We start from the raw sequence: 25,000 nt of genomic DNA on the forward strand, positions 1-25,000 counted from the left end.
GCTGCATCTCTCTCTCTCTCTCTCTCTCTCTCTACCTGTACTGCTGCATCTCTCTCTCTCTCTATCTGTACTGCTGCATCTCTCTCCTCTCTCTCTCTCTCTCTCTCTCTCTTACCTGTACTGCTGCATCTCTCTCTCTCTACCTGTACTGCTGCATCTCTCTCTCTCTACCTGTACTGCGCATCTCTCTCTCTTACCTTACTGCTGCATCTCTCTCTCTCTCTCTCTCTCTACCTTACTGCTGCATCTCTCTCTCTCGCTCTCTACCTGTACTGCTGCATCTCTCTCTCTCTTTCTCTACCTGTACTGCTGCATCTCTCTCTCTCTACCTGTACTGCTGCATCTCTCTCTCTCTGTACCTGTACTTCTGCATCTCTCTCTCTCTAACTGTACTGCTGCATCTCTCTCTCTCTCTCTCTCTCTACCTGTACTGCTGCATCTCTCTCTCTCTCTACCTGTACTGCTGCATCTCTCTCTCTCTCTCTCTCTCTCTCTCTCTCTCTCTCTCTTCTCCTCTCTCTCTACCTGTACTGCTGCATCTCTCTTCTCTCTACCTGTACTGCTGCATCTCTCTCTCTCTCTACCTGTACTGCTGCATCTCTCTCTCTCTCTACCTGTACTGCTGCATCTCTCTCTCTCTCTAACCTGTACTGCTGCATCTCTCTCTCTTTCTACCTGTACTGCTGCCATCTCTCTCTCTTTCTACCTGGTACTTGCTGCATCTCTCTTCTCTACCGGTCTGTGCATCTCTCTCTCTCTACCGTGTACTGCTGCATCTCCCTTTCTCATTCTCTACCTTTTACTGCTGCATCTCTCTCCTCTCTCCCTACCCTGTTACTGCTGCATTCTCTCTGCCATACCTGTACTGCTGCATCTCTCTCTCTCTTCTCTCTCTCTCTCTACCTGTACTGCTGGCATCTCTCTCTCTCTCTCTCTCTCTCTCTCTCTCTCTACCTGTACTGCTGCATCTCTCTCTCTCTCTATCTGTACGTGCATCTCTCCTTCTCTCTTCCTCTCTCTCTACCTGTTACATGCTGCATCTCTCTCTCTCTCTACCTGTACTGCTGCATCTCTCTCTCTCTACTGTACTGCTGCATCTCTCTCTCTCTACCTGTACTGCTGCATCTCTCTCTCTCTACTGTACGGCTGCAATCTCTCTCTCTACCTGTACTGCGGCATCTCTCTCTCTCTCTCTCTCTCTCTCTACCTGTACTGCTGCATCTCTCTCTCTCGCTCTCTCCCTGTACTGCTGCATTCTCTCTCTCTCTTTCTCTACCTGTACTGCTGCATCTCTCTCTCTCTACCTGTACTGCTGCATCTCTCTCTCTCTGTACCTGTACTTCTGCATCTCTCTCTCTCTAACTGTACTGCTGCATCTCTCTCTCTCTCTCTCTCTCTACCTGTACTGCTGCATCTCTCTCTCTCTCTACCCTGTACTGCTGCATCTCTCTCTCTCTCTACCTGTACTGCTGCATCTCTCTCTCTCACTCTCTACCTGTACTGCTGCATCTCTCTCTCTCGCTCTCTACCTGTACTGCTGCATCTCTCTCTCTCTACCTGAACTGCTGCATCTCTCTCTCTTTCTCTACCTGTACTGCTGCATCTCTCTCTCTCTGCCTGTACTGCTGCATCTCCCTTTCTCATTCTCTACCTGTGCTGCTGCATCTCTCTCTCTACCTGTACTGCTGCATCTCTCTCTCTCTACCTGTACTGCTGCATCTCCAATTCTCATTCTCTACCTGTACTGCTGCATCTCTCTCTCTCTCGCTCTCTACCTGTACTGCTGCATCTCTCTCTCTACCTGTACTGCTGCATCTCTCTCTCTCTACCTGTACTACTGCATCTCTCTCTCTCTCTCTCCACCTGTACTGCTGCATCTCTCTCTCTCTACCTGTACTGCTGCATCTCTCTCTCTCTCTACCTGTACTGCTGCATCTCTCTCTACCTGTACTGCTGCATCTCCAATTCTCATTCTCTACCTGTACTGCTGCATCTCTCTCTCTCTCGCTCTCTACCTGTACTGCTGCATCTCTCTCTCTCTCGCTCTCTACCTGTACTGCTGCATCTCTCTCTCTCTCTGTACTGCTGCATCTCTCTCTCTCTCTACCTGTACTGCTGCATCTCTCTCTCTCTCTTCCTGTACTGCTGCATCTCTCTCTCTCGCTCTCTACCTGTACTGCTGCATCTCTCTCTCTCTACCTGTACTGCTGCATCTCTCTCTCTCTACCTGTACTGCTGCATCTCTCTCTCTCTCTACCTGTACTGCTGCATCTCTCTCTCTCTCTCCACATGTACTGCTGCATCTCTCTCTTTCTCTACCTGTACTGCTGCGTATCTCTCTCTCTACCTGTACTGCTGCATCTCTCTCTCTCTACCTGTACTGCTGCATCTCTCTCTCTCTCTACCTGTACTGCTGCATCTCTCTCTTTCTCTACCTGTACTGCTGCATCTCTCTCTCTCTCTTTCTCTACCTGTACTGCTGCATCTCTCTCACTACCTGTACTGCTGCATCTCTCTCTGTCTACCTGAACTGCTGCATCTCTCTCTCTCTTTCTCTACCTGTACTGCTGCATCTCTCTCTCTCTGCCTGTACTGCTGCATCTCCCTTTCTCATTCTCTACCTGTGCTGCTGCATCTCTCTCTCTACCTGTACTGCTGCATCTCTCTCTCTCTCTATCTGTACTGCTGCATCTCTCTCTACCTGTACTGCTGCATCTCTCTCTCTCTCTACCTGTACTGCTGCATCTCTCTCTCTCTCTCTCTACCTGTATTGCTGCATCTCTCTCTATCTCCACCTGTACTGCTGCATCTCTCTCTCTATCTGTACTGCTGCATCTCTCTCTCTCTACCTGTACTGCTGCATCTCTCTCTCTCTCTCTCTCTCTCTCTCTCTCTCTCTCTCTCTCTCTCTACCTGTACTGCTGCATCTCTCTCTCTCTGCCTGTACTGCTGCATCTCCCTTTCTCATTCTCTACCTGTACTGCTGCATCTCTCTCTCTCTACCTGTACTGCTGCATCTCTCTCTCTTTCTCTACCTGTACTGCTGCATCTCTCTCTCTCTGCCTGTACTGCTGCATCTCCCTTTCTCATTCTCTACCTGTGCTGCTGCATCTCTCTCTCTACCTGTACTGCTGCATCTCTCTCTCTACATGTACTGCTGCATCTCCCTTTCTCATTCTCTACCTGTGCTGCTGCATCTCTCTCTCTACCTGTACTGCTGCATCTCTCTCTCTACCTGTACTGCTGCATCTCTCTCTCTACCTGTACTGCTGCATCTCTCTCTCTCTCTCGCTCTCTACCTGTACTGCTGCATCTCTCTCTCTCTACCTGTACTGCTGCATCTCTCTCTCTCTCTCCACCTGTACTGCTGCATCTCTCTCTCTCTCCACCTGTACTGCTGCATCTCTCTCTCCTACCTGTACTGCTGCATCTCTCTCACTACCTGTACTGCTGCATCTCTCTCTGTCTACCTGAACTGCTGCATCTCTCTCTCTCTTTCTCTACCTGTACTGCTGCATCTCTCTCTCTCTGCCTGTACTGCTGCATCTCCCTTTCTCATTCTCTACCTGTGCTGCTGCATCTCTCTCTCTACCTGTACTGCTGCATCTCTCTCTCTCTCTATCTGTACTGCTGCATCTCTCTCTACCTGTACTGCTGCATCTCTCTCTCTCTCTACCTGTACTGCTGCATCTCTCTCTCTCTCTCTACCTGTACTGCTGCATCTCTCTCTATCTCCACCTGTACTGCTGCATCTCTCTCTCTATCTGTACTGCTGCATCTCTCTCTCTCTACCTGTACTGCTGCATCTCTCTCTCTCTCTTCTCTCTCTCTCTCTACCTGTACTGCTGCATCTCTCTCTCTCTGCCTGTACTGCTGCATCTCCCTTTCTCATTCTCTACCTGTACTGCTGCATCTCTCTCTCTACCTGTACTGCTGCATCTCTCTCTCTTTCTCTACCTGTACTGCTGCATCTCTCTCTCTCTGCCTGTACTGCTGCATCTCCCTTTCTCATTCTCTACCTGTGCTGCTGCATCTCTCTCTCTACCTGTACTGCTGCATCTCTCTCTCTACATGTACTGCTGCATCTCCCTTTCTCATTCTCTACCTGTGCTGCTGCATCTCTCTCTCTACCTGTACTGCTGCATCTCTCTCTCTACCTGTACTGCTGCATCTCTCTCTCTACCTGTACTGCTGCATCTCTCTCTCTCTCTCGCTCTCTACCTGTACTGCTGCATCTCTCGCTCTCTACCTGTACTGCTGCATCTCTCTCTCTCTCTCCACCTTGTACTGCTGCATCTCTCTCTCTCTCCACCTGTACTGCTGCATCTCTCTCTCTCTACCTGTACTGCTGCATCTCTCTCTCTCTACCTGTACTGCTGCATCTCTCTCTCTCTCTCTCTCTCTCTACCTGTACTGCTGCATCTCTCTCTCTCTACCTGTACTGCAGCATCTCTCTCTCTCTACCTGTACTGCTGCATCTCTCTCTCTCTCTCTCTCTCTCTCTCTCTACCTGTACTGCTGCATCTCTCTCTCTACCTGTACTGCTGCATCTCTCTCTCTACCTGTACTGCTGCATCTCTCTCTCTCCACCTGTACTGCTGCGTCTCTCTCTCTCTCTACCTGTACTGCTGCATCTCTCTCTCTGCCTGTACTGCTGCATCTCCCTTTCTCATTCTCTACCTGTACTGCTGCATCTCTCTCTCTACCTGTACTGCTGCATCTCTCTCTCTCTACCTCTACTGCTGCATCTCCCTTTCTCATTCTCTACCTGTACTGCTGCATCTCTCTCTCTACCTGTACTGCTGCATCTCTCTCTCTCTCTTTCTCTACCTGTACTGCTGCATCTCTCTCTCTCTACCTGTACTGCTGCATCTCTCTCTCTCTCTACCTGTACTTCTGCATCTCTCTCTCTACCTGTACTGCTGCATCTCTCTACCTGTACTGCTGCATCTCTCTCTCTCTCTCTACCTGTACTGCTGCATCTCTCTCTCTCTACCTGTACTGCTGCATCTCTCTCTCCCTCTACCTGTACTGCTGCATCTCTCTCCCTCGCTCTTCCTGTAATGCTGCATCTCTCTCTCTCTACCTGTACTGCTGCATCTCTCTCTCTCTCTACCTGTACTTCTGCATCTCTCTCTCTACCTGTACTGCTGCATCTCTCTCTCTCTCTACCTGTTCTGCTGCACCTCTCTCAATATATATATATATATATATATATATATATACAGTGGGTCAAAAAAGTATTTAAGTTATCCCAGTTAAAAAGATGAGAGAGGCCTGTAATTTTCATCATAGGTACACTTCAACTATGACAGACAAAATGAGGGAAAAAAATCCAGAAAATCACATTGTAGGATTTTTAATGAATTTATTTGTAAATTGTGGTGGAAAATAAGTATTTGGTCACCTACAAACAAGCAAGATTTCTGGCTCTCACAGACCTGTAACTTATTCTTTAAGAGGCTCCTCTGTCCTCTACACTTTACCTGTATTAATGGCACCTGTTTGAACTTGTTATCAGTATAAAAGACACCTGTCCACAACCTCAAACAGTCACACTCCAAACTCCACTATGGCCAAGACCAAAGAGCTGTCAAAGGACACCAGAAACAAAATTGTAGACCTGCACCAGGCTGGCAAAACTGGGACACAAGAAACAAAAAGCAAATGCTTTATGGGTCTGTTTAATCTGAGGAAAATATGTGTCTCTAATATGGTCATACATTTGGCAGGTTAGGAAGTGCAGCTCAATTTCCATCAAATTTTGTGTGCAGTGTGCACATAGCCTTTCTTCTCTTAAGATTAAGAGCCAGATCTGCCTACGGTGGCTTTTCTCAATAACAAGGCTATGCTCACTGAGTCTGTACATAGTCAAAGCTTTAATTCATTTTGGGTCAGTCACAGTGGTCAGGTATTCTGCCACTGTGTACTCTCTGTGTACGGCCAAATAGCATTCTAGTTTGCTCTGTTTTTTTGTTAATTCTTTCCAATGTGTCAAGTAATAATCATTTTGTTTTCTCATGATTTGGTTGGGTCTAATTGTGCTGTTGTCCTGGGGGCTCTGTAGGGTGTGTTTGTGTTTGTGAACAGAGCTCCAGGACCAGCTTGCTTAGGGGACTCTTCTCCAGGTTCATCTCTCTGTAGGTGATGGCTTTGTTATGGAAGGTTTGGGAATCGCTTCCTTTTAGGTGGTTGTGGAATTTAACGGTTCTTTTCTGGATTTTGATAATTAGTGGGTATCGGCCTAATTCAGCACTGCATGCATTATTTGGTGCTTTACGTTGTACACGGAGGATACTTTTGCAGAATTCTGCATGCAGGTAGCCTAGTGGTTAGAGCATTGGGCCAGTAACTGGAAGGTTGCTGGATGGAATCCCTGAGCTGACAAGGTAAAAATCCGTCGTTCTGCCCCTGAGCAAGGCAGTTAACCCACTGTTCCCCGGGCGTCGAAGACGTGGATGTTGATTGTGGCAGCCCCCCGCACCTCTCTGATTCAGAGGGGTTGGGTTAAATGCAGAAGACACATTTAAGTTGAATGCATTCAGTTGTACTGTACAACTGACTAGGTATTCCCCTTTCAATTTGGTATTTGTCCCATTTTGTGAATTCTTGGTTGGTGAGCGGACCCCAGGCAATGGGCTTTGAAACTGATTCAATAATTTTTTACCAGATCCTAATTGGTATATCGAATTTTATGTTCCTTTTGATGGCATAGAAGGCCCTTCTTGCTTTGTCTCTCAGATCATTCACAGCTTTGTGGAAGTTACCTGTGGTGCTGATGTTTAGTCCGAGGTATGTATAGTTTTTTTTATGTGCTCTAGGGCAATGGTGTCTACATGGAATTTGTATTTGTGGTCCTGGCAACTGGACCTTTTTTGGAACACCATTATTTTTGTCTTACTGAGATTTACTGTCAGGGTCCAGGTCTGACAGAATCTTTGCAGAAGATCTACGTGCTGCTTTAGGCCCTCCTTGGTTGGGGACAGAAGCACCAGATCATCAGCAAAGAGTAGACATTTGACTTCCGATTGTAGTAGGGTGAGGCCGGATGCTGCAGACTGTTGTAGTGCCCTCACCAATTCGTTGATATATATATATATATATATGTTGAAAAGGGTGGGACTTAAGCTGCATCCCTGTCTCACCCCACATTTTATTTGCCAAATTTAACCACACACTTGTTGTTTGAGTACATAGATTTTATAATGTTGTATGTTTTCCCCCCAACACCTATTTTCATCAATGCGTATAGCCGAACCTCATGCCAAATTGAGTCAAAAGCTTTTTTTTAAATCATCAAAGCATGAGAAGAGTTTACCTTTGTTTTTGTTGGTTTGTTTCTTTGTCAATTAGGGTGTGCAGGGTGAATACGTGGTCTGTCGTATGGTCATTTGGTAAAAAGCCAATTTGACATTTGCTCAGCACGTTGTTTTCACTGAGAGAATTTACAAGTCTGCTGTTAATGATAATGCAGAGGATTTTCCCAAGGTGGCTGTTGATGCAAATCCAACAGTAGTTATTGAGGTCAAATTTGTCTCCACTTTGTGGATTGGGGTGATCAGTCCTTGGTTCCAAATATTGGGGAAGCTGCCAGAGCTAACATTGATGTTAAAGAGTTAAAGTATAGTCAATTGGAATTTGTGGTCTGTATATTTGATCATTTCATTGAGGATACCATCAACACCACAGGCCTTTATGTTTGGAGGGTTTGTATTTTGTCCTGTAGTTTATTAAATGTAATTGGAGAATCCAGTGGGTTCTGGTCGTCTTTAGTAGTTGATTCTACGATTTGTATTTGATCATATATATGTTTTTGCTGCATGTTCTTTGTTATAGGGCCAAAAAGATTGGAGAAGTGGTTTATCCATGCGTCTCAGTTTTGTATAGATAACTCTTGTTGTTGTTGTTGTTGTTGTTTGATTAGTGTTTTCCAATTTTTCCAGAAGTGGTTAGTCTATGGATTCTTCAATTACATTGAGCTGATTTCTGACGTGCTGTTCCTTCTTTTTACGAAGTTGTTTCTGTATCATTTTAGTGATTCACCATACTGAAGGAGTAGACTAAAGTTTTCTGGGTCTCTATGTTTTTGGTAAGATTGGTTTGATGAAACCAATATACTGTTTAGGTTTTCTACTGCCAAGTTTATACCTTCACTATAACAGCGAACTGTTTTGTCCAGGGATTGAATTTGTTGTTACCTAATTGTTTTTTGGTAAGTTTCCACACTACTTTCCTTCCATCTATAGCATGTCTTAATATTATTCAGTTCCTTTGGCTTTGATGCCTCATGATTGCATATTGCTGTGTTCAAGTAGACTGTGATTTTGCATGTGATCTGATTGGGGTGTCAGTGGTCAGACTGTGAACGCTCCGAGACACTCTGGGTTGAGATCAGTGATAAAGTAGTCTACGGTATTACTACCAAGAGATGAGCTATAGGTGTACCTACCATACGAGTCCCCTCAAAGCCTACCATGGACTATGTACACACCCAGCGAGCGACAGAGCAGCAGGAGTTGTGACCCGTTTCTGTTGGTTATGTTGTCGTAGTTGTGCCTACTCTCTCTATCTCTCCACCTGGACTGCTGCTTCTCTCTCTCTCCGTCTCTCTCCCTGTGTTATTAATGCTGAAGTGTGGCGGGCATGTGCACTCTAGCAGGTGTTTTCACGCTCTGTCGTCATCTGTCCTTCGTCCACCCCATCAACCCTTCCACCCCCCCCCCCCCCTTCTCGACTGTGTAGTTTTTTAATTGACAGGACCCTGACTCCGCACATCCAACTGTCCAGTGGTGAGACACCACAGACAATCGCACACACCCCTTTAGCTCCTCGTCTTCGATGCGATGCCCTTCACCCCCCTACCAAGGTCAAAGCGGCAGCCTTTATGCACAGCGCACGCTCTAAGTGAGTGACAGAGGGGACAGGGGTTGTGATGGCGTGTATGCATGAGTGAGTGTGTTTCTGTGTGTCGATAACTGACTCAGTTGCTGTGTGTTTCTGTTTGTAAATATACACATGCCTGTGGGTGAGTGTGACTGAGTAAGTGTGGGCTGTGTGTGTTGACCTGGTTAACACTGTGTGCAGTGAGGGAGGGTAAAGGCAGGGTGATACAGGTTTTAGAATCAAGGTGACAATTGAGCTGTAAAAATGGGAATTGAGTGGGGAATAGGGAATAGCAGCCCTCTGGTGTGTAACCTTCTACGTGTTGTTTTCTGGCTTCAGCTTATGCATACATCGTGTGTGTGTGTGTGTGTGTGTGTGTGTGTGTGTGTGTGTGTGTGTGTGTGTGTGTGTGTGTGTGTGTGTGTGTGTGTGTGTGTGTGTGTGTGTGTGTGTGTGTGTGTGTGTCTACGTACGTCTGTGTGCTCCAGCATGTGTCCCACCTGCCTTTGAGCTGAGCCCTGGTACTGAATTAAATGAACCTAAATAAAAACCTAGTAAACAATGCAGTGCACTAAGAAAGAACAACTGAGGACGCACAGTAATATAGCCTACTGTGCAGTGTGGCACGTGCACAAAGCATGGTATAGGATACAGTATATCCAAGGTAGTTTCATAGAAATCCCTAGCACAATCCTGTGTTAGTGGGCGTGATTGTAAAAACAAACCAGACCCTCGTGTACGTTCTGATGACCTCACTTACACAAATCTCACAAAACTCTGTTTTGGAATATACTGACTTTATGACCAAAGTGATTCTACTTCTACTTTTGTGTTTCTGACTAACATCGATGCCACATAGGCAGTTTTCAACCAGAAACACTTTGCATTCAGTTGGCCTTTAACAAACACCTACCGATGGTGACATTTCCTAGGCCTTGGTTATACAGTACATTGGACACAATGACTAATGTCTCCCCTCCCCCATGCAGTGAGAGGTAGTGATGCTGATACAGCCAGTGTGTTCTTCCTTCCTGGGTTTCTTGGCCAGCCTAGATAGCACAGCAGCAAGCAGCACGCTAATGTGATTATGGCTTTTAGCAGAGGATTTTCATGGACATTCTCCATCCCTCTCCATCCTTCAAGGTGCCATTAGTTCTCACTGTGGGATGGCCTGTCCTTGCTGGTGGCTGACACACTTAAAGCAAATGCGCACATACTGGGCACACACACACACACTATACAGGCGCACACACACACACTATACAGGCGCGCACACACAATAACTGTCTCGAAGGACCATGGAAATTGGTGGATCTTCAGACACACACACACACACTCATATTCAACTTAATACAACGACTCTGTTTAGACTTTGTATTCACTTCAATACTTTGGAAAAATACATCTTAATTTCCCATTGCCATTGACCGTCATTTCCATCCATAATTAGGTTCACCTTCTTCTTCTTTTTTAGCTATTTGTTTATGAGATCGTGACGCGAATCGTAATGCCTGCCCCTTTTCATTACGCTGTGCAATCAAGCCATGATTCCACCAAGAGACCGTGTTGAAATGAAAAGCGTGAGCAATTGGCCATCAGATGCTGCACTGCTTATGACTGTCACGTTTCAGACCCCTCTCTGCCTGGAATTACACTTGCCAAGCGCGTATTGTCTTAGCGCACCTCTTTGCATTAATCAGACAAACCTCCGGGTGCTTCTTAACTCCTGACCGCACAGCGTTTCTTCTCATAACTCGCTGTTTATTAAACCTTAGAGGCAAGGCGGTGGCGGCAGCAGCAGCACCGGCATAGAGATATTATGGACACGTTAGGGAGGGGGGATTGGTTGACGATCTAGGAAGGACTCAGACAGGGTTTTGTCTAGAAGGGATTTCGCTTTTGTCAAAGTGGGCTTTTCGTAGCAGGTTTAGGAGATCTTATGCGGCAGGTTAGGAGAATTAACGTTGCAGTTTAGGATAATTAGGTTTAAGGTTAAGAAAAGGGTTAGGGTTAGCTAAAATGCAAAACCCCCCCAAAAAACTTTTGAGGTCAAATGTAGACATGACCCTCAGACAGTGAGGGTGTCATAATATGGGCACCGTAAGGGTGGACTTGATGCGCATGCTGACATTTGGCAGGGAGGGACAGAGCTGGTGTCATGCAGAGTATAGACCTGCCTCAGTATATCACTGCTAAGAGAGCACTGTATGGCTGCTGTTATCTTTGTTTGCAGAGTCAGTTGATGCATATTTCCAAAATATAATTGAAGGAGAGGAAGCTTCAGCAGTACTGTAGCCTCGTCATTTTGAAAACATGAGCTTTTATGTCCGTTTGTTCTCATGTTGTCTTTTTGGTCTCATCTCCTTCGCTCCTTCTATGCTGTGTGCAACTTTATCATTTACACACACACACACACCAAGCCCCTCCCCCTGTCACTCACAACAACAAAGATGAGAGAGCAGTTCTTCCTCTCTGAGGAGCAGTTTCAGCTGAGAAGGGTGCAACCCGAACCCCATTTTTGGTAAGTTTGGACATTTACAAGCGAATGTGAATGAGAGACATTGTGTAAATGAAGAGTACTAGCTCTGGAGCAGCATACACCCTGTGTCTGTGAGGAGTCTGGAGTCGCTAGGGCAACCTGCCTGCCTGCTCTGTGAGAAGATGGGGGAGGAGCAGACTGGCCGAGAACCGAGAGGAGAAAAAAAATGCAAGAATGTCTAAAAATAGCAGTGACAGCACAGATAACTCATCCAAAGGGGCTTTGACTTCTCGAACACAGCAGAAAGCCAACACGATATGATGCCCTGTCACCTTATTAATTCAGCCACTTAGATAACTAGCAAGTTAAACTTAGGGATCGTGTTATTGCAGAATGCTTGGTTTTTCATCCAGCAAAACAAATATGACACGCATCAGAAATATCTTGCTGCGTTTTGTAAACGCAGATCTCAAATGCTTACTTATTGGAGTTTCTGCTGGGCATCAGAACTGATTTTGTGCTTCAGTTGCCTTTATCCACTTGGATGAGAATTCACGAACGGGCATTCTATCAGCAGACAGTGTTCTGACTGACGTGTAGCTACTTTTCTCTGCTACTTTTATAGGTGTCGCTAGCCTACTTTTCTCCAGTAAAATGCAAGACTTGAACAAAAAACATTAGGAAATGTAGCTGGCTACATTCTTTCTATGATATATACAGTATGACTGCCATGTATAGTTTTTGCCTACTTGTGTGGCTGCCATCCAAATAGCGTTGCACTTCTGTTGTCATCTAATGAAAATGAGGCTATTTTCTGTGTTGCACTAATGTATTTTCTGTGACAGAAAATTGTAGTTGCAAGTCCCTGATCACTCTATTGAAGCAACAAACAAAAAAAACACTGTTGACTTTCAATAAACGCGACCCCTGTCAATACACAGCCGGACACACCTGCTTCATCTTCTAACGTATTGCACAAATTGACTGCAGGTATATACTTAAAAAGTAGTTACAAATATTCAAATACCGTCAATACCGGTATTGAAAAAACATCCTGTGGCTATTTCCAAATAAATACCGGAGTATGCGGTATATGGTATATACGGTATACCGCCCAAGTCTAATTCCTGCATCTGCAGGAACACCTCTTTATACTTCTATTGGTACATTGTTTTGCTAGGACTCTGGTACACAGCAGGCTGGATAGGTAGCTAGGACACCGGTAGACAGTGTCCTTCGCCTCCACCTGTCAGGCACTGCTTTCCCACAGTTCTGTTAACGTTGGCGAGGGCAGGTCTTCGGCAATTGGCAGCAATCACACACTATTGTTTCAACTCTGCATTTGCATTTGAGGTTTGGTCAGAATCGGTCGTATCGACACCGAAACACATTGAGTCATTATTTTACTGTAATAGAGGAGAAATGAACCTTTCTATTGATACCCTTTTTAGGTAGAGCAGGCACTACTAAAACAGGAGTATCAATGAACATTGATTCTGGAAAAGGAATGCTCAGGTTGTCGCGCGGTTCATTGCGGTACCATGTCCCACTAGTAACATTGTAGCCAAAGACTTACGCTAGCTGTCTAGTCTGTGTTTTATAATTGTGCTAAAATCATCAAACACTATCATATAAGGAATTGGAAACTCGTTCCCATTCTGAACAAAGTGGACAAGCTGGCACGCTGTCCAAACAGTTGGAGACGGACAGAAGGGGGTGTTCATAACCATTCAACTGCTCCACCTTGTCATCTAGCAAATAGAGCCAAGTTGGCTAAACTTGGAAGTATAAAGATTAGCTGGCTACTCACTAGCACGTGGGCTTGTGCTTGAGAGGTTGATTATGAGACCTGTGTTAATTTCCTAGAAAGTTAGTCAGTATTAGTGAATGTGTATTAACCATGGTTCTGGTTAAATTTGTAACGAAACTGGCATTTTCATAGACACGCGATGCCCAACACGTATCAACCCCAGTTTTCCATTTAGTTTCTTTCCTGTGGTAGTGTGTGTTTGTGTGACTGTCTTGGTGTGTGTGTGCGTGTGTCTATTTGCAGGCAGGGTGAGCCTCAGTGTACACATCCCTCCTGTTGCCGTTTGTGTCCCTTCATTTCACGCTCTGACGTCCCTGCGTGAATCCTCCTCTTCCCCTGGCTCATTATCAACACTGTTCAATGAGACACACACACACATGGGGTGGGGGGGGGGACAAATCATTATTCAAATAATACAGGGGGTCAGTGCGCTACAACACCTTTGTTTGTATATTTATGACAAATAACTAAGTAAACCACCAAACACATCCAGCCTGACCTGGATCAATGAGGTACTCAGCACCGCGGCGGCTGAGATGCCAACCAGGGGATTTTGGGGATTGAGAATGCGAATGGACCGTCTGTTGTTGTTACAACGGCATCATGCTCACCCTCCTCCCTCTCTTCTCTCATCTTCCTTGGCAGGGCCAAGTGTGCACGGAGCCGAATTCGGCCCCCTGCCCGACAACATTACAGTGCTGGAAGGAGAGAGCATCATTCTGAGGTAACTCTTTGATCCTACACCTGCACCTACTAATTACATGTTGAAGTTGTTCGTTTTTCTTCACCTGTCATCATGCCAACTTAATTGCCAATCCAATGTCATACAAACCCCATGAGGTATACCCCAACTAGGTTGAACAATGTTCCTCAGCAAAACTGCCATCTTGTCAATATCCTGGACTTCGAGGCCTTCATAAAAGCCTACTGTCTATCAACATTTGAACTCTTTAACCCGCGGTCAGGTGTCATTCCAAATCTGGTCGCCATCGCTGTCATCTCATATTGCCCCAGAACCATAGACCGCCACAGGCTCCTGTAGTTGATATATGATGCCCTTTCATACTTACAGGCTCATCTATTCATTGCATGGGCGATTAAAGGTAATATCACTGGCATAGATGAGGCTTATTCACTGGAGACCGTGTGATCTACCTCACAGAGAATTATTTTTTTTTCTTTTTTTTACCCTGGCCACATCAATTAAACATAAGCGCTCAGGCTTATCCTCTCCTGGCCTGGTCCCCAGCTGAAGCTTCTAAGGACATCTAGTGGTGAAGGACAGTACTGTAGTCATAATGTCACAAAACATTTCTAGTTCAGAAACTGTGAAAATTACATTCCAAAGTCAAAATAATTTTTATATTCATACATACGTATAGACTGAGTGTACAAAACATTAGGAACGCCTGCTCTTTCCATGACAGACTGAACAGGTGAATCTAGGTGAAAGCTATGACCCCCATCTGCTTCAATCAGTGTAGATGAAGGGGGAGAGACAGGTTAAAGAAGGATTTTAAAGCCTTGGGACAATTGAGACATGGTTTGTTTATGTGTGCCATTCAGAGGGTGAATGGGCAACATAAAATGTTGAAATGCCTTTGAACGAGGTATGGTAGTAGGTGCCAGGCTGACCGATGTGAGTGTGTCAAGAACTGCAATGCTGCTGGGTTTTTCATCCTAAACAATTTCCTGTGTGTATCAAGAATGGTCCGCCACATTGTTTACATCAAAAGTTAGGTAGCAGCAGTAACTACCACTATCAGCCCTTCTCTCCCCCTCACCAATGTCTCTCCTAGCTCTTCATCTGCTTCCTCCAAAACACAACTATATTTTACCCAGGTGTATTGCCCTCGTAGTTTCAATGAAGAAACATACTGTCTTTTTTTATGAACCGCTACCTTATGCTAGGTATGTATTAACAACCTTACATTACGAGACCTGGCTAGTGGTTTGTTTACGAATGCTAGTGCTGACTCTTTGTGGTGATAATATTGAATTGCATATACTAATTGCAACAGGATGATCAAAATGTCATTTTTAAATGAATTCAAATTGAACCTTTAAAATATTCCTTTCCGCACTCAGTCATGATAGTGACATTTGCGACCTGACCAAATTCATATAGAAATTTGAGTTATAGATCTGTCGTCGTCTTTGAAAGCAAGTCTAAGACGCGGTAGATCTGGTATATGTGCGCTATTTCTATGCTTGCTGTTCTTATGTTTAGTCGTTTTAGCATCTTTTGCTTTTGGTTTTGTACACTAATGTCAGAAAGCTGAAAATACAATATTTTTGGTTATTTAAAATATATTTCACAGCAGTTCAGATGGTACAATGATTCTCTGCACGGCTTGTTTTGTCACATAAACTGAAATTAGGCGAACTACTAGAATCTTAGCAACCAGAAAACAAGCAATTTCTGCATATTGAAACTTTAAGGCCAACCTTCATTACAAGGGTAGGGCTTGCACTAATCCATCTCATGACGCGTGTACAGTAGCTGTAAAAGTCTAATCTGGTATCCATCAACATGGTTAGCCTCATTAATTGTCTAATGAAAAAGATGGTAACACTTCTTAAAGGGTCCTTATTACAGTGTAATTACATATGTAACATGTATTCTAAACAATTGTAATAATTCATAGTTACCCTGTAACTGGTGGTAATTGCAGCCTGTAATTACAGAGGTGTAACAACGAATGCTTGTTACCATGCTTGTTTCTAATTTCAAAGTTTACAAATAACATCCGACTCACCAAATTTCAGCCTGCACAAACCACATGATAAGTGTTAGTGAATTGAAAACCGACCACCTCAGTGACCCAACTCTGCAATAAAGGGCTCTGGAATTTGATGCCCAGTCCCAATAGCAAAAAAAAACGGATTAAAAAAAGGTTCACATTAAAAAAAAGAGCTTGCAGATCAAGCTAACTTTTGAGTCAGTGTTGTAGTACTCGAGACAGTCTTTTGAGTCAGTGTTGTAGTACTCGAGACAGTCTTTTGAGTCAGTGTTGTAGTACTCGAGACAGTCTTTTGAGTCAGTGTTGTAGTACTCGAGACAGTCTTGAGTCAGTGTTGTAGTACTCGAGACAGTCTTTTGAGTCAGTGTTGTAGTACTCGAGACAGTCTTTTGAGTCAGTGTTGTAGTACTCGAGACAGTCTTTTGAGTCAGTGTTGTAGTACTCGAGACAGTCTTGAGTCAGTGTTGTAGTACTCGAGACAGTCTTGAGTCAGTGTTGTAGTACTCGAGACAGTCTTTTGAGTCAGTGTTGTAGTACTCGAGACAGTCTTGAGACCACATTTTGAGTGTCTCGATCTTGTCTCATTGTCGGATGTCAGTCTGAGGGTCCAGAGCGCTCTGGAGAAGGTTTTCATCAAAAGATCTCTCTGTACTTTGCTCTGTTCATCTTTCCCTCGTTCTTGACTCACAGTCCCTGATGCTGAAAAACATCCCCACAGCATGATTCTGCCACAACTACCACCATGCTAGTGATGGTGCCAGGTTTCCTCCAGACGTGACACTATGCATTCAGGCTAAAGAGTTCAATCTTGGTTTCATCAGACCAGAGAATTGTGTTTCTCATGGTCTGAGAGTCCTTTAGGTGCCTTTTGGCAAACTCCAAGCGGGCTGTCATGTGCCTTTTAGTGAGGAGTGGTTTCCATCTGGCCACTCTACCATAAATACCTGATTGGTAGAGATGGTGCAGAGATGGCTGTCCTTCTGGAATGTTCTCCTATCTCCACGGCGCAACTCTGGAGCTCTGTCAAAGTGACAACCAGGTTCTTTTTCACCTCCCTGACCAAGGCCCTTCTCCCCTGATTGCTCAGTTTGGTCAGACGGCCAGCTCTAGGAAGAGTCTTGGTGGTTCGAAACTTTTTCCATTTAAGAATGATGGAGGCCACTGTGTTCTTGGGGACCTTGAATGCTGCAGAAATGTTTTGGTACCCTTCCCCAGATCTGTGCCTCGACACAATCCTGTCTCAGAGCTCTACGGGCAATTCCTTCAACCTCATGGCTTGGTTTTTGCTCTAACATGCATTGTCGAGAGTGGGATCCTTATACAGACAGGTGTGTGCCTTTCCAACTCATGTCCAATCAATTGAATTTACCACAGGTGGACTCCAAATCAAGTTGTAGAAACATCTCAAGGATGATCAATGGAAACAAGATGCACCTGAACTCAATTTCGAGTCTCATAGCAAAAGGTCGGAATACTTATGTAAATAAGTTATTTCTGTTTTTAATTTTGAATAAATGTGCAAAAATTCATAAACTGCTTTCACTTTGTCATTTTGGGGTATTGTGTGTAGATTGAGGATTATTTTATTTTTTATCCATTTGAGAATAAGGTTGTAACGTAACAAAATGTGAAAAAAGGGAAGGGGCCTGAATGCTTTCCGAATGCACTGTGTTATCGCCATGTTTGCTCAGTGGCGAACCTATCGGACCTAGGCCTTCAGTGTGTGACTGAAGTAATGATGCTGAAAAGGCATCAACAGCAATACCAGCGCACTCATGTAGGAGAGTCAACTTTTTTGTAAAACACAGAGGGCCAGTGGTGTAGTGGAGGCTATATGTAAGTCCAAGCCTTATACCACTTTCCTTTCAGTATATTCCCTTCTTAATCCCCACTGATGCGTATCAAATTAGTGGAGTGGAGATATACGATTGATCGATTATGTAGTACAATAGTGAAATGATGCACAAAGTAGCCTGCACAATCGCAAAGCATGCAAAGTATATTCACATGCGCTGTACATGTGCGGGCATTCCAACGCACACAGCTCTCAACTGGTTACGAAATGTAGCAGCTCACAGAAGAATGTCATCGGTAGTGGGTAGGGTAGGTAGGAAAGCCGGTTCAATGTATGATATCTACCAGAAAATGCTAACTAAGGCAACAAGGGGTATGCAAACCAGGTATTGAAAATGTTTGGTCCGAAGTCTTGGTTAGTCAGCTATTTGTGTTCCACTCACATGGTACAGGTGTCTTTTTTTAAGCCCATAGCCATGTGTGTGAGGTGTATACTTTTGTTTGAAAGTAGATTTGTTTAAGACTACCAAGAAACACTCTCTTTTCGAAGGTCGAGAGCCATGCGTCCTCCGAAACACAACCCAGCCTGCTTCTTGACACAACGCACATCCAACCCGGAAGCCAGCCGCACCAATGTGTCGGAGGAAACACCGTACACCTGGCGACCTGGTCAGCGTGCACTGTGCCCGGCCCGCCGCAGGTGTCACTAGTACGCAATGAGACAAGGATATCCCTGCCGGCCAACCCCTCCCTAACGACGCTGGCACAATTGTGCGCCGCCCCATGGGCCTCCCGGTCACAGCCGGCTGCGACAGCGCCTGGGCTCGAACCCAGAATCTCTGGTGGCACAGCCTTAGACCACTGCGCCACCCGGGAGGCCAAACTACCATTCTCTCTTGCGCAGTGACCTATTGGCCTTTGAGAAGGCCAGAAATAGCCACATGTTTTTTTGTCAAATCGGTCCCACCCATTACAAGTCAAAATGTGATTGGTTGATTGCGCTGTCACTCCGAAATGTTGCCCTAACACAGTTGAATGGCAGATGCCTTCTGTCTAGCTTCTGATGGCCTAACCAATGGCTGACTTATCTAGCTAGATTTCCCCAGAGACCACAAAAGAAAAATCCTGATTGGATCTTTTATCTCTTCAGTGTTAACCCTTCCCAACAAAAACTGAAGAGATTAAATCCGAACATAATTAAAAATAATAATATAATTCAAATCATAATTATTATTTTATAAGAAGGCCCTCATTGTTCCCCACTGTGTTTGGGTTAGTAATCATTTGTAGAGTGGCTCAATTTGCCCTTAGCATGCTTTTTTTTAAACCATTCGAAATGTCTAAAAAAATCCATATGTCCTTCTTAAATATGAACACAGAAATACCCCCCCCCCCCTCTCTTCCAAGCTGACGTTAGCTAGAATAGATGGTTAACTTAATTAACCTATTGTGACCATTGACTCATTGACTGAAAATATTTCTGCTTTTGGAGATTTCTTTCTAAAAACCCAGTGTGGTGTCACTCCGTGCATATGTACGCGGTTCTATGGACATAATTAACAACCTCGAGACAATGCGCAATATCATTGGGGAGACGCTTATGGCTTGCTCTGATGTTGAATCCCTGTGTACAAATATCCCCCACCAGGGAAGCCTGTCTTAGTCATCGATCCACTGGTACACTCACTAGCACTAACTGTATTGTTGAACTTGCTCAGATTGTTCTGACTAAGACATTTGTCATATTGGAAAAATACATATTCATTGAACAGAAGGGAACTGCTATGGGTAGTAAAATGGCACCAAATTATGCCAATCTGTATGTGGGGTTGTTTGAGAGGAACGTGATTTTCAGCCCTAACAATCCATTCTTGCACCATATCAGACTCTGGAAACAAATCAAATCAAATTGTATGAGTCACATGTTCCGAATACAACAGGTGTTGACCTCACAGTGAAATGCTTACTTACCAGCCCCTAAACAACAATGCAGTTTAAAAAATATGAATAAGAATAAGAAATTAAAAAGAACAAGTAATTAAAGAGCAGCAGTAAAATAACAATTATCGAGACTATTTACAGACGGTACCGGTACAGAGTCAATGTGCGCAGGCACTGGTTAATCGAGGTAATTGAGGTAATATGTACATGTAGGTAGAGTTATTAAAGTGACTATGCATAGATAATAACAGAGAGTAGCAGCAGTGTGAAAGATGGGGTGGGGTGGGGGGGTGCAATACAAATAGTCTGGGTAGCCATTTGATTAGATGTTCAGGAGTCATGTCTTGGGGTAGAAGCTGTTTAGAAGCCTCTTGGACCTAGACTTGGCGCTCTGGTACCGCTTGCCGTGCTGAGGCAGAGAGAACAGTCTATGACTAGGGTGGCTGGAGTATTTGACCATTTTTAGGGCCTTCCTCTGACACTGGTATAGAGGTCCTGCATGGCAGGAAGCTTGGCCCCAGTGATGTACTGTACTCTGTACTGCCTTATGGTCGGATGCCCGGGCAGATGCCATACCAGGCAGTGATGAAACCAGTCAGGATGCTCTCAATGTTGCAGCTGGAGAACCTATTGAGGATCTGAGGACCCATGACAAATCTTTTCAGTCTCCTGAGGGGGAATAGGTTTTGTCGTGCTCTCTTCACAACTGTCTTGGTGTGCTTGGAGCATGTTAGTTTGTTGGTGAGGACCTTGGACGCTCTCAACCACAGCCCCTTTGATGAGAATGGGGGAATGCTTGGTCCTCCTTTTCCTGTAGTCCACAATCATCTCCTTTGTCTTGATCATGTTGAGGGAGAGGTTGTTATCCTGGCACCACACGGCCAGGTCTCTGACCTCCTCCCTTATAGGCTGTCTCGTCGTTGTCGGTGATCAGGCATACCACTGTTGTGTCACCTGCAAACTTAATGATGGTGTTGGAGTCGTGCCTGGCCGTGCAGTCATGAGTAAACAGAGAGTACAGGCGGGGACTGAGGGGTCCCTGTGTTGAGGATCAGCGTGTCGGATTTGTTGTGACCTACCCTTACAACCTGGGGGCGGCCCATCAGGAAGTCTAGGATCCAGTTGCAGAGGGAGGTGTTTAGTCCCAGGGCCCTTAGTGCCCTCAAAGCTAATCAATAAGCTATGGTGTTGAACGCTGAGCTGTAGTCAATGAATTCTCACATAGGTGTTCTTTTTGTCCAGGTGGGAAAGGGCAGTGTGGAGTGCAATAGAGAGAGCGTCATCTGTAGATCTGTATGCAAATTGGAGTGGAGAATAGTTTAGCTCGTCTGGTAGGCTTGTGTCACTGGGCAGCTCTTAGCTGGGCTTACCTTTGTAGTCTTTGTAGTCTGTAATGGTTTACAAGCCCTGCCACATCCGACAAACATCAGATTCGGTGTAGTACGATTCAATCCTAGTCCTGTATTGACGCTTTGTCTGTTTGATGATTCGTCGGAGGGCATAGCGGGATTTCTAATAAGCTTCCAGGTTAGAGTCCCTCTCCTTGAAAGCGGCAGCTCTAGCCTTTAGCTCAGTGCGGATGTAACCTTTAAATCCATGGCTTCTGGTTGGGGTATGTACATACGGTCACTGTGGGGACGATGTCATCGATATACTTATTGATTAAGCCAATGACTGATGTGGTGTACTCCTCAATGCCATCGGAGGAATCCCAGAACATATTCCAGTCTGTGCTAGCAAAACAGTCCTGTAGCTTAGCATCTGTTTCATCTGACCACTTTTTTATTGACCGAGTCACTGGTTCTTCCTGCTTTAATTTGATTTGGAATCAGGAAGATAGAATTATGGTCAGATTTGCCAAATGGAGGGTGAAGGGAGAGCTGATAGAAATTTGGTAAAACAGATTTAAGTTTCCCTGCATTAAAGTCCCCAGTCACTAGGAGCAGCACCTCTGGATGAGCGTTTTCCTGTTTGCTCATGGCGAAATACAGCTAATTGAATGCGGTCTTAGTGCCAGCATTGGTCTGTGGTGGTATGTAGACAGCTATTAAAAATACAGATGAAAACTCTCTAGGTAGATAGTGTGGTCTACAGTTTATCATGAGATACTCTACCTCCAGGCAAGCAAAACCTTGAGACTTCCTTAGATATCGTGCACCAGCTGTTGTTTACAAATAAACATAGTCCGCCCCCTCTTGCCTTACCAGACGCCGCTGTTCTATCCTGCCTAGCTAACATGCAATCATTGGAAAATAAAATCGATGACCTACGAGGAAGATTAAACTGCCAACGGGACATTAATACAAACAGCCAGCTGTATGTTGATAATGTCATCGTTCATCCACGACTCGGTGAAGCATAAAATATTACAGTTTTTAATGTCCCGTTGGTAGTTTAATCTTCGTCGTAGGTCGTCGATTTTATTTTCCAATGATTGCATATTAGCTAGGAGAACGGATGGCAATGGGGGTTTATTCAATCGCCTAAAGAATCCTCAGACTGCAGCCCGACCTCTGTCCTCTTTTTTTCCCGTCTTCTCTTCACGCAAATGACAGGGATTTGGGCCTTCAAACGCTTCATTGATGACGTATTCGTTCTATTACAGAGCACAGCAGGAGAACTTCATCAATTCCACTCCTTAATCAATACAAGCAGTAAACCTTTGAAATTCCCCCTCACCTTTGATGCGAATGAAATACGTTTTCTTTACATTTTGATTAAGAGGGAGGGGAGGGTTTTAGCACGGATCTATACAAGAAGCCGACAGACAGGAATTCCCTGTTATGAGGAGACAGCTTCCACCCTACACCCCTAAAAAAAGAGCCTCCACGTTAGCCAATACAGTTGCATACGCAGGATTTGTAGTACACCGGGTGAATATGACAAACAAGCCGACTGTCTGGATTAGCGTTTCAGACAGCAGGGTTACCCAGAGGAATGGCTGCAAGACGCAAGGGAACGTTATAAAAATATGACCAAGGATGACAGCCTCATGCCAAAACCTCCCCACCCTCCTGACCAACGTGTTAAATGCTTCCTTCAATACTCCCCACTTGGTAAACAGTTTGACCACATCATTAAAAAGCCCTGGCACATATTGAGCACTGATCCACAACTGGGGAAAAAAGGTTAAAGCCTCCGTGGGTCGTCTTCAAACGCTCCCCCAACATCAGTGGTGAGGTCTGATCTTCCTCCAGTGGCACGTGATACCGTTCTAGACAATGTGCCAGACGGTCACTTTAGATGTGGCGGATGTACCCAGTGTAACTTTACGAACAAATGCACAATGTTCAATCACCCTATTACGGGCAAGGCCATTAAGATACAAAAAATGTGATATACCTGATCATGTGTATTTGTGGTCTATGCTAATTAGGAAAAACAAAACGAGCTCTGAAAACAAGGATAGCAGAACACAGGAGTCATATCAGGACCCTTGATCAGAGAAACCTTGTGGCTGCGCATTTCATGGAGGCTCGTCACAACATTAGCTCTTTGAGACACATTGGCATCGAACATGTTAAAACTTCTAGATTTGAGGAGAATTGTATTAGAGAATTGTATTAGATTCACCATTTGTGTACCACGTCTCCTAGAGTTTACATTAATATGTCACTTTGATTTGTCTTGCCTTCCAGGTTACCCACTAGGTCATTTTGTAAATATATATTATTTTCTGGAACTACTATGTGTACCCATCTCATTGTTATTAAATTATTAGAGATACACAACTTGTTTTTGCACCCACCATGCGTCATGTCCGCAAATGGTCACATGAGGTGAAATGTGTATATTTTGGGACATGAGCACTCAGTTAGTTTGACCTGACCAAGATCCGTTTCGGATCAAAACGTTGTCAATAAATCTGTGAATTGGGAGATTTAACAGCGTGCAGCGTCTTGTTCTATAACTATACACATCATTCTGGAGCCGCCACCTCCCGCTACTAATTTTACTTTCCATGCAGGCAATTGTTTTGCGATGCTTCTTTGGGAAATCTGTCAACTTTCATTTTCAAAAATAGATTTGTCCTCGGTTGTAATTTTAAGCAGGGGAAAACAACTACACTACGTTAGCTAGCTTATCTAGCTAGCCTTTTACAGCCGCGATGGAACAGCAGTTGTTTTCAAACGCATCGGAAGTTCTTTGGGGTTCCAGGGTTCACTTCTGCTCCTCCTCAAAAATGTCTATGCTATCTTTGTTCATACATAAGCACATACAGACTCACCTCAATATATGTATAGTATGTTCCGTAGTTTCCCTGGCGCCGTGTGGTCACCTAGGCAGAGAGCTCTGTAAATATTGTACTTATGTACTTTTTTGTTGTTTTTTGGAGGGGGAGAGGGTTGACTGTTGTGGGGGTTGATCACTTACTGTACATCTTGTGGTCTTGAGTCTCAGAGTTGCAGAATTGGGATCAAAAGTCATATTTTTGTCTTATAGTTAGCTAGCTAACTGGCTTTTGGATTCAAATAATGCAGCCCCGGCTTTATAGCTTCATCTATCGAGAAGAATTAAAACAAGTACTGGATGCTGTGGCCAGAGATGGCAGAAGAGGCTCTGGGACTGTTCTTAACCACTGCCAAGATGTGGTGGCTTTTCGTGCACTTTTCAGCAGCCGTAGCATTACCCAGGCAATGGAGGACCAGTATTTACGGAAGAGCGGGTCATATGGAGGAAAAGCAGATGCGGTGCACTGAAAAAGCGCTCCGGGCCTGTTTGTCAGACTGTCTTTGTTTCTCTCTGTCTGTTCTACTGATGCCCCCTCCCTCCTCTGAAGCTACACTGCCTTTCCAATCCAAACTGCCTCAACTCCCAGCCTTTCATCCCATGCCAAATAGAGACATTCAATATCCATCTACCATCTAAATTTAAATGTGTTGTTTCTTGGTTTTAATTGTTATGCGCTTGGAGATTATTTTCTGTAATGAAAAGCGCTATTCAAGTGAAATAGATGATTATTAATAAATGATCTGGGTCTTGTCTCATCCCCCCCCCCCCCCCCCTCCATCTCAAAGGTGTAAAATCGACGAGGAGGTGACCCACAAGGCGTGGTTGAACCGCTCAAACATCCTGTTTGCGGGGACAGACAAGTGGTCGCTGGACAGACGGGTGTCGCTGGTCAACAGTAACACTAGTGACTTCTCCATCCAGATAGAGAGGGTGGAGGTGGCTGACGAGGGGCTGTACACCTGCAGCTTCCAGGCCAGCAACAAGCCCCGCATAGCCCACGTCTTCCTCATTGTCCAAGGTGAGTCTGGGTAAAGATGGGATAGAATAAAACATTGTTTTAAATCTCAAGCCCAAATCATCCTAACATGTCTGACATTGGTTGCATATATCAATGAA

The 25,000-nt window shown here is 44.7% G+C and overlaps 1 protein-coding gene across 2 annotated transcripts in view; it reads left to right on the plus strand.

The window, feature by feature from the left end:
• Window positions 1-25,000, plus strand: part of LOC109909700 (igLON family member 5) — a 157,915-nt gene that overhangs the window by 114,588 nt on the left and 18,327 nt on the right. For both annotated transcript variants that reach the window (XM_020508712.2, XM_031791011.1), the window contains exons 2-3: window positions 13,818-13,896; window positions 24,670-24,902. In XM_020508712.2, coding sequence (XP_020364301.1) covers window positions 13,818-13,896; window positions 24,670-24,902 — 312 coding nt within the window. The remainder of the gene's footprint in view (window positions 1-13,817; window positions 13,897-24,669; window positions 24,903-25,000) is intronic.

The sequence above is a fragment of the Oncorhynchus kisutch genome, linkage group LG2 (assembly GCF_002021735.2).
Source record: "Oncorhynchus kisutch isolate 150728-3 linkage group LG2, Okis_V2, whole genome shotgun sequence".
NCBI classification, from domain to species: domain Eukaryota; kingdom Metazoa; phylum Chordata; class Actinopteri; order Salmoniformes; family Salmonidae; genus Oncorhynchus; species Oncorhynchus kisutch.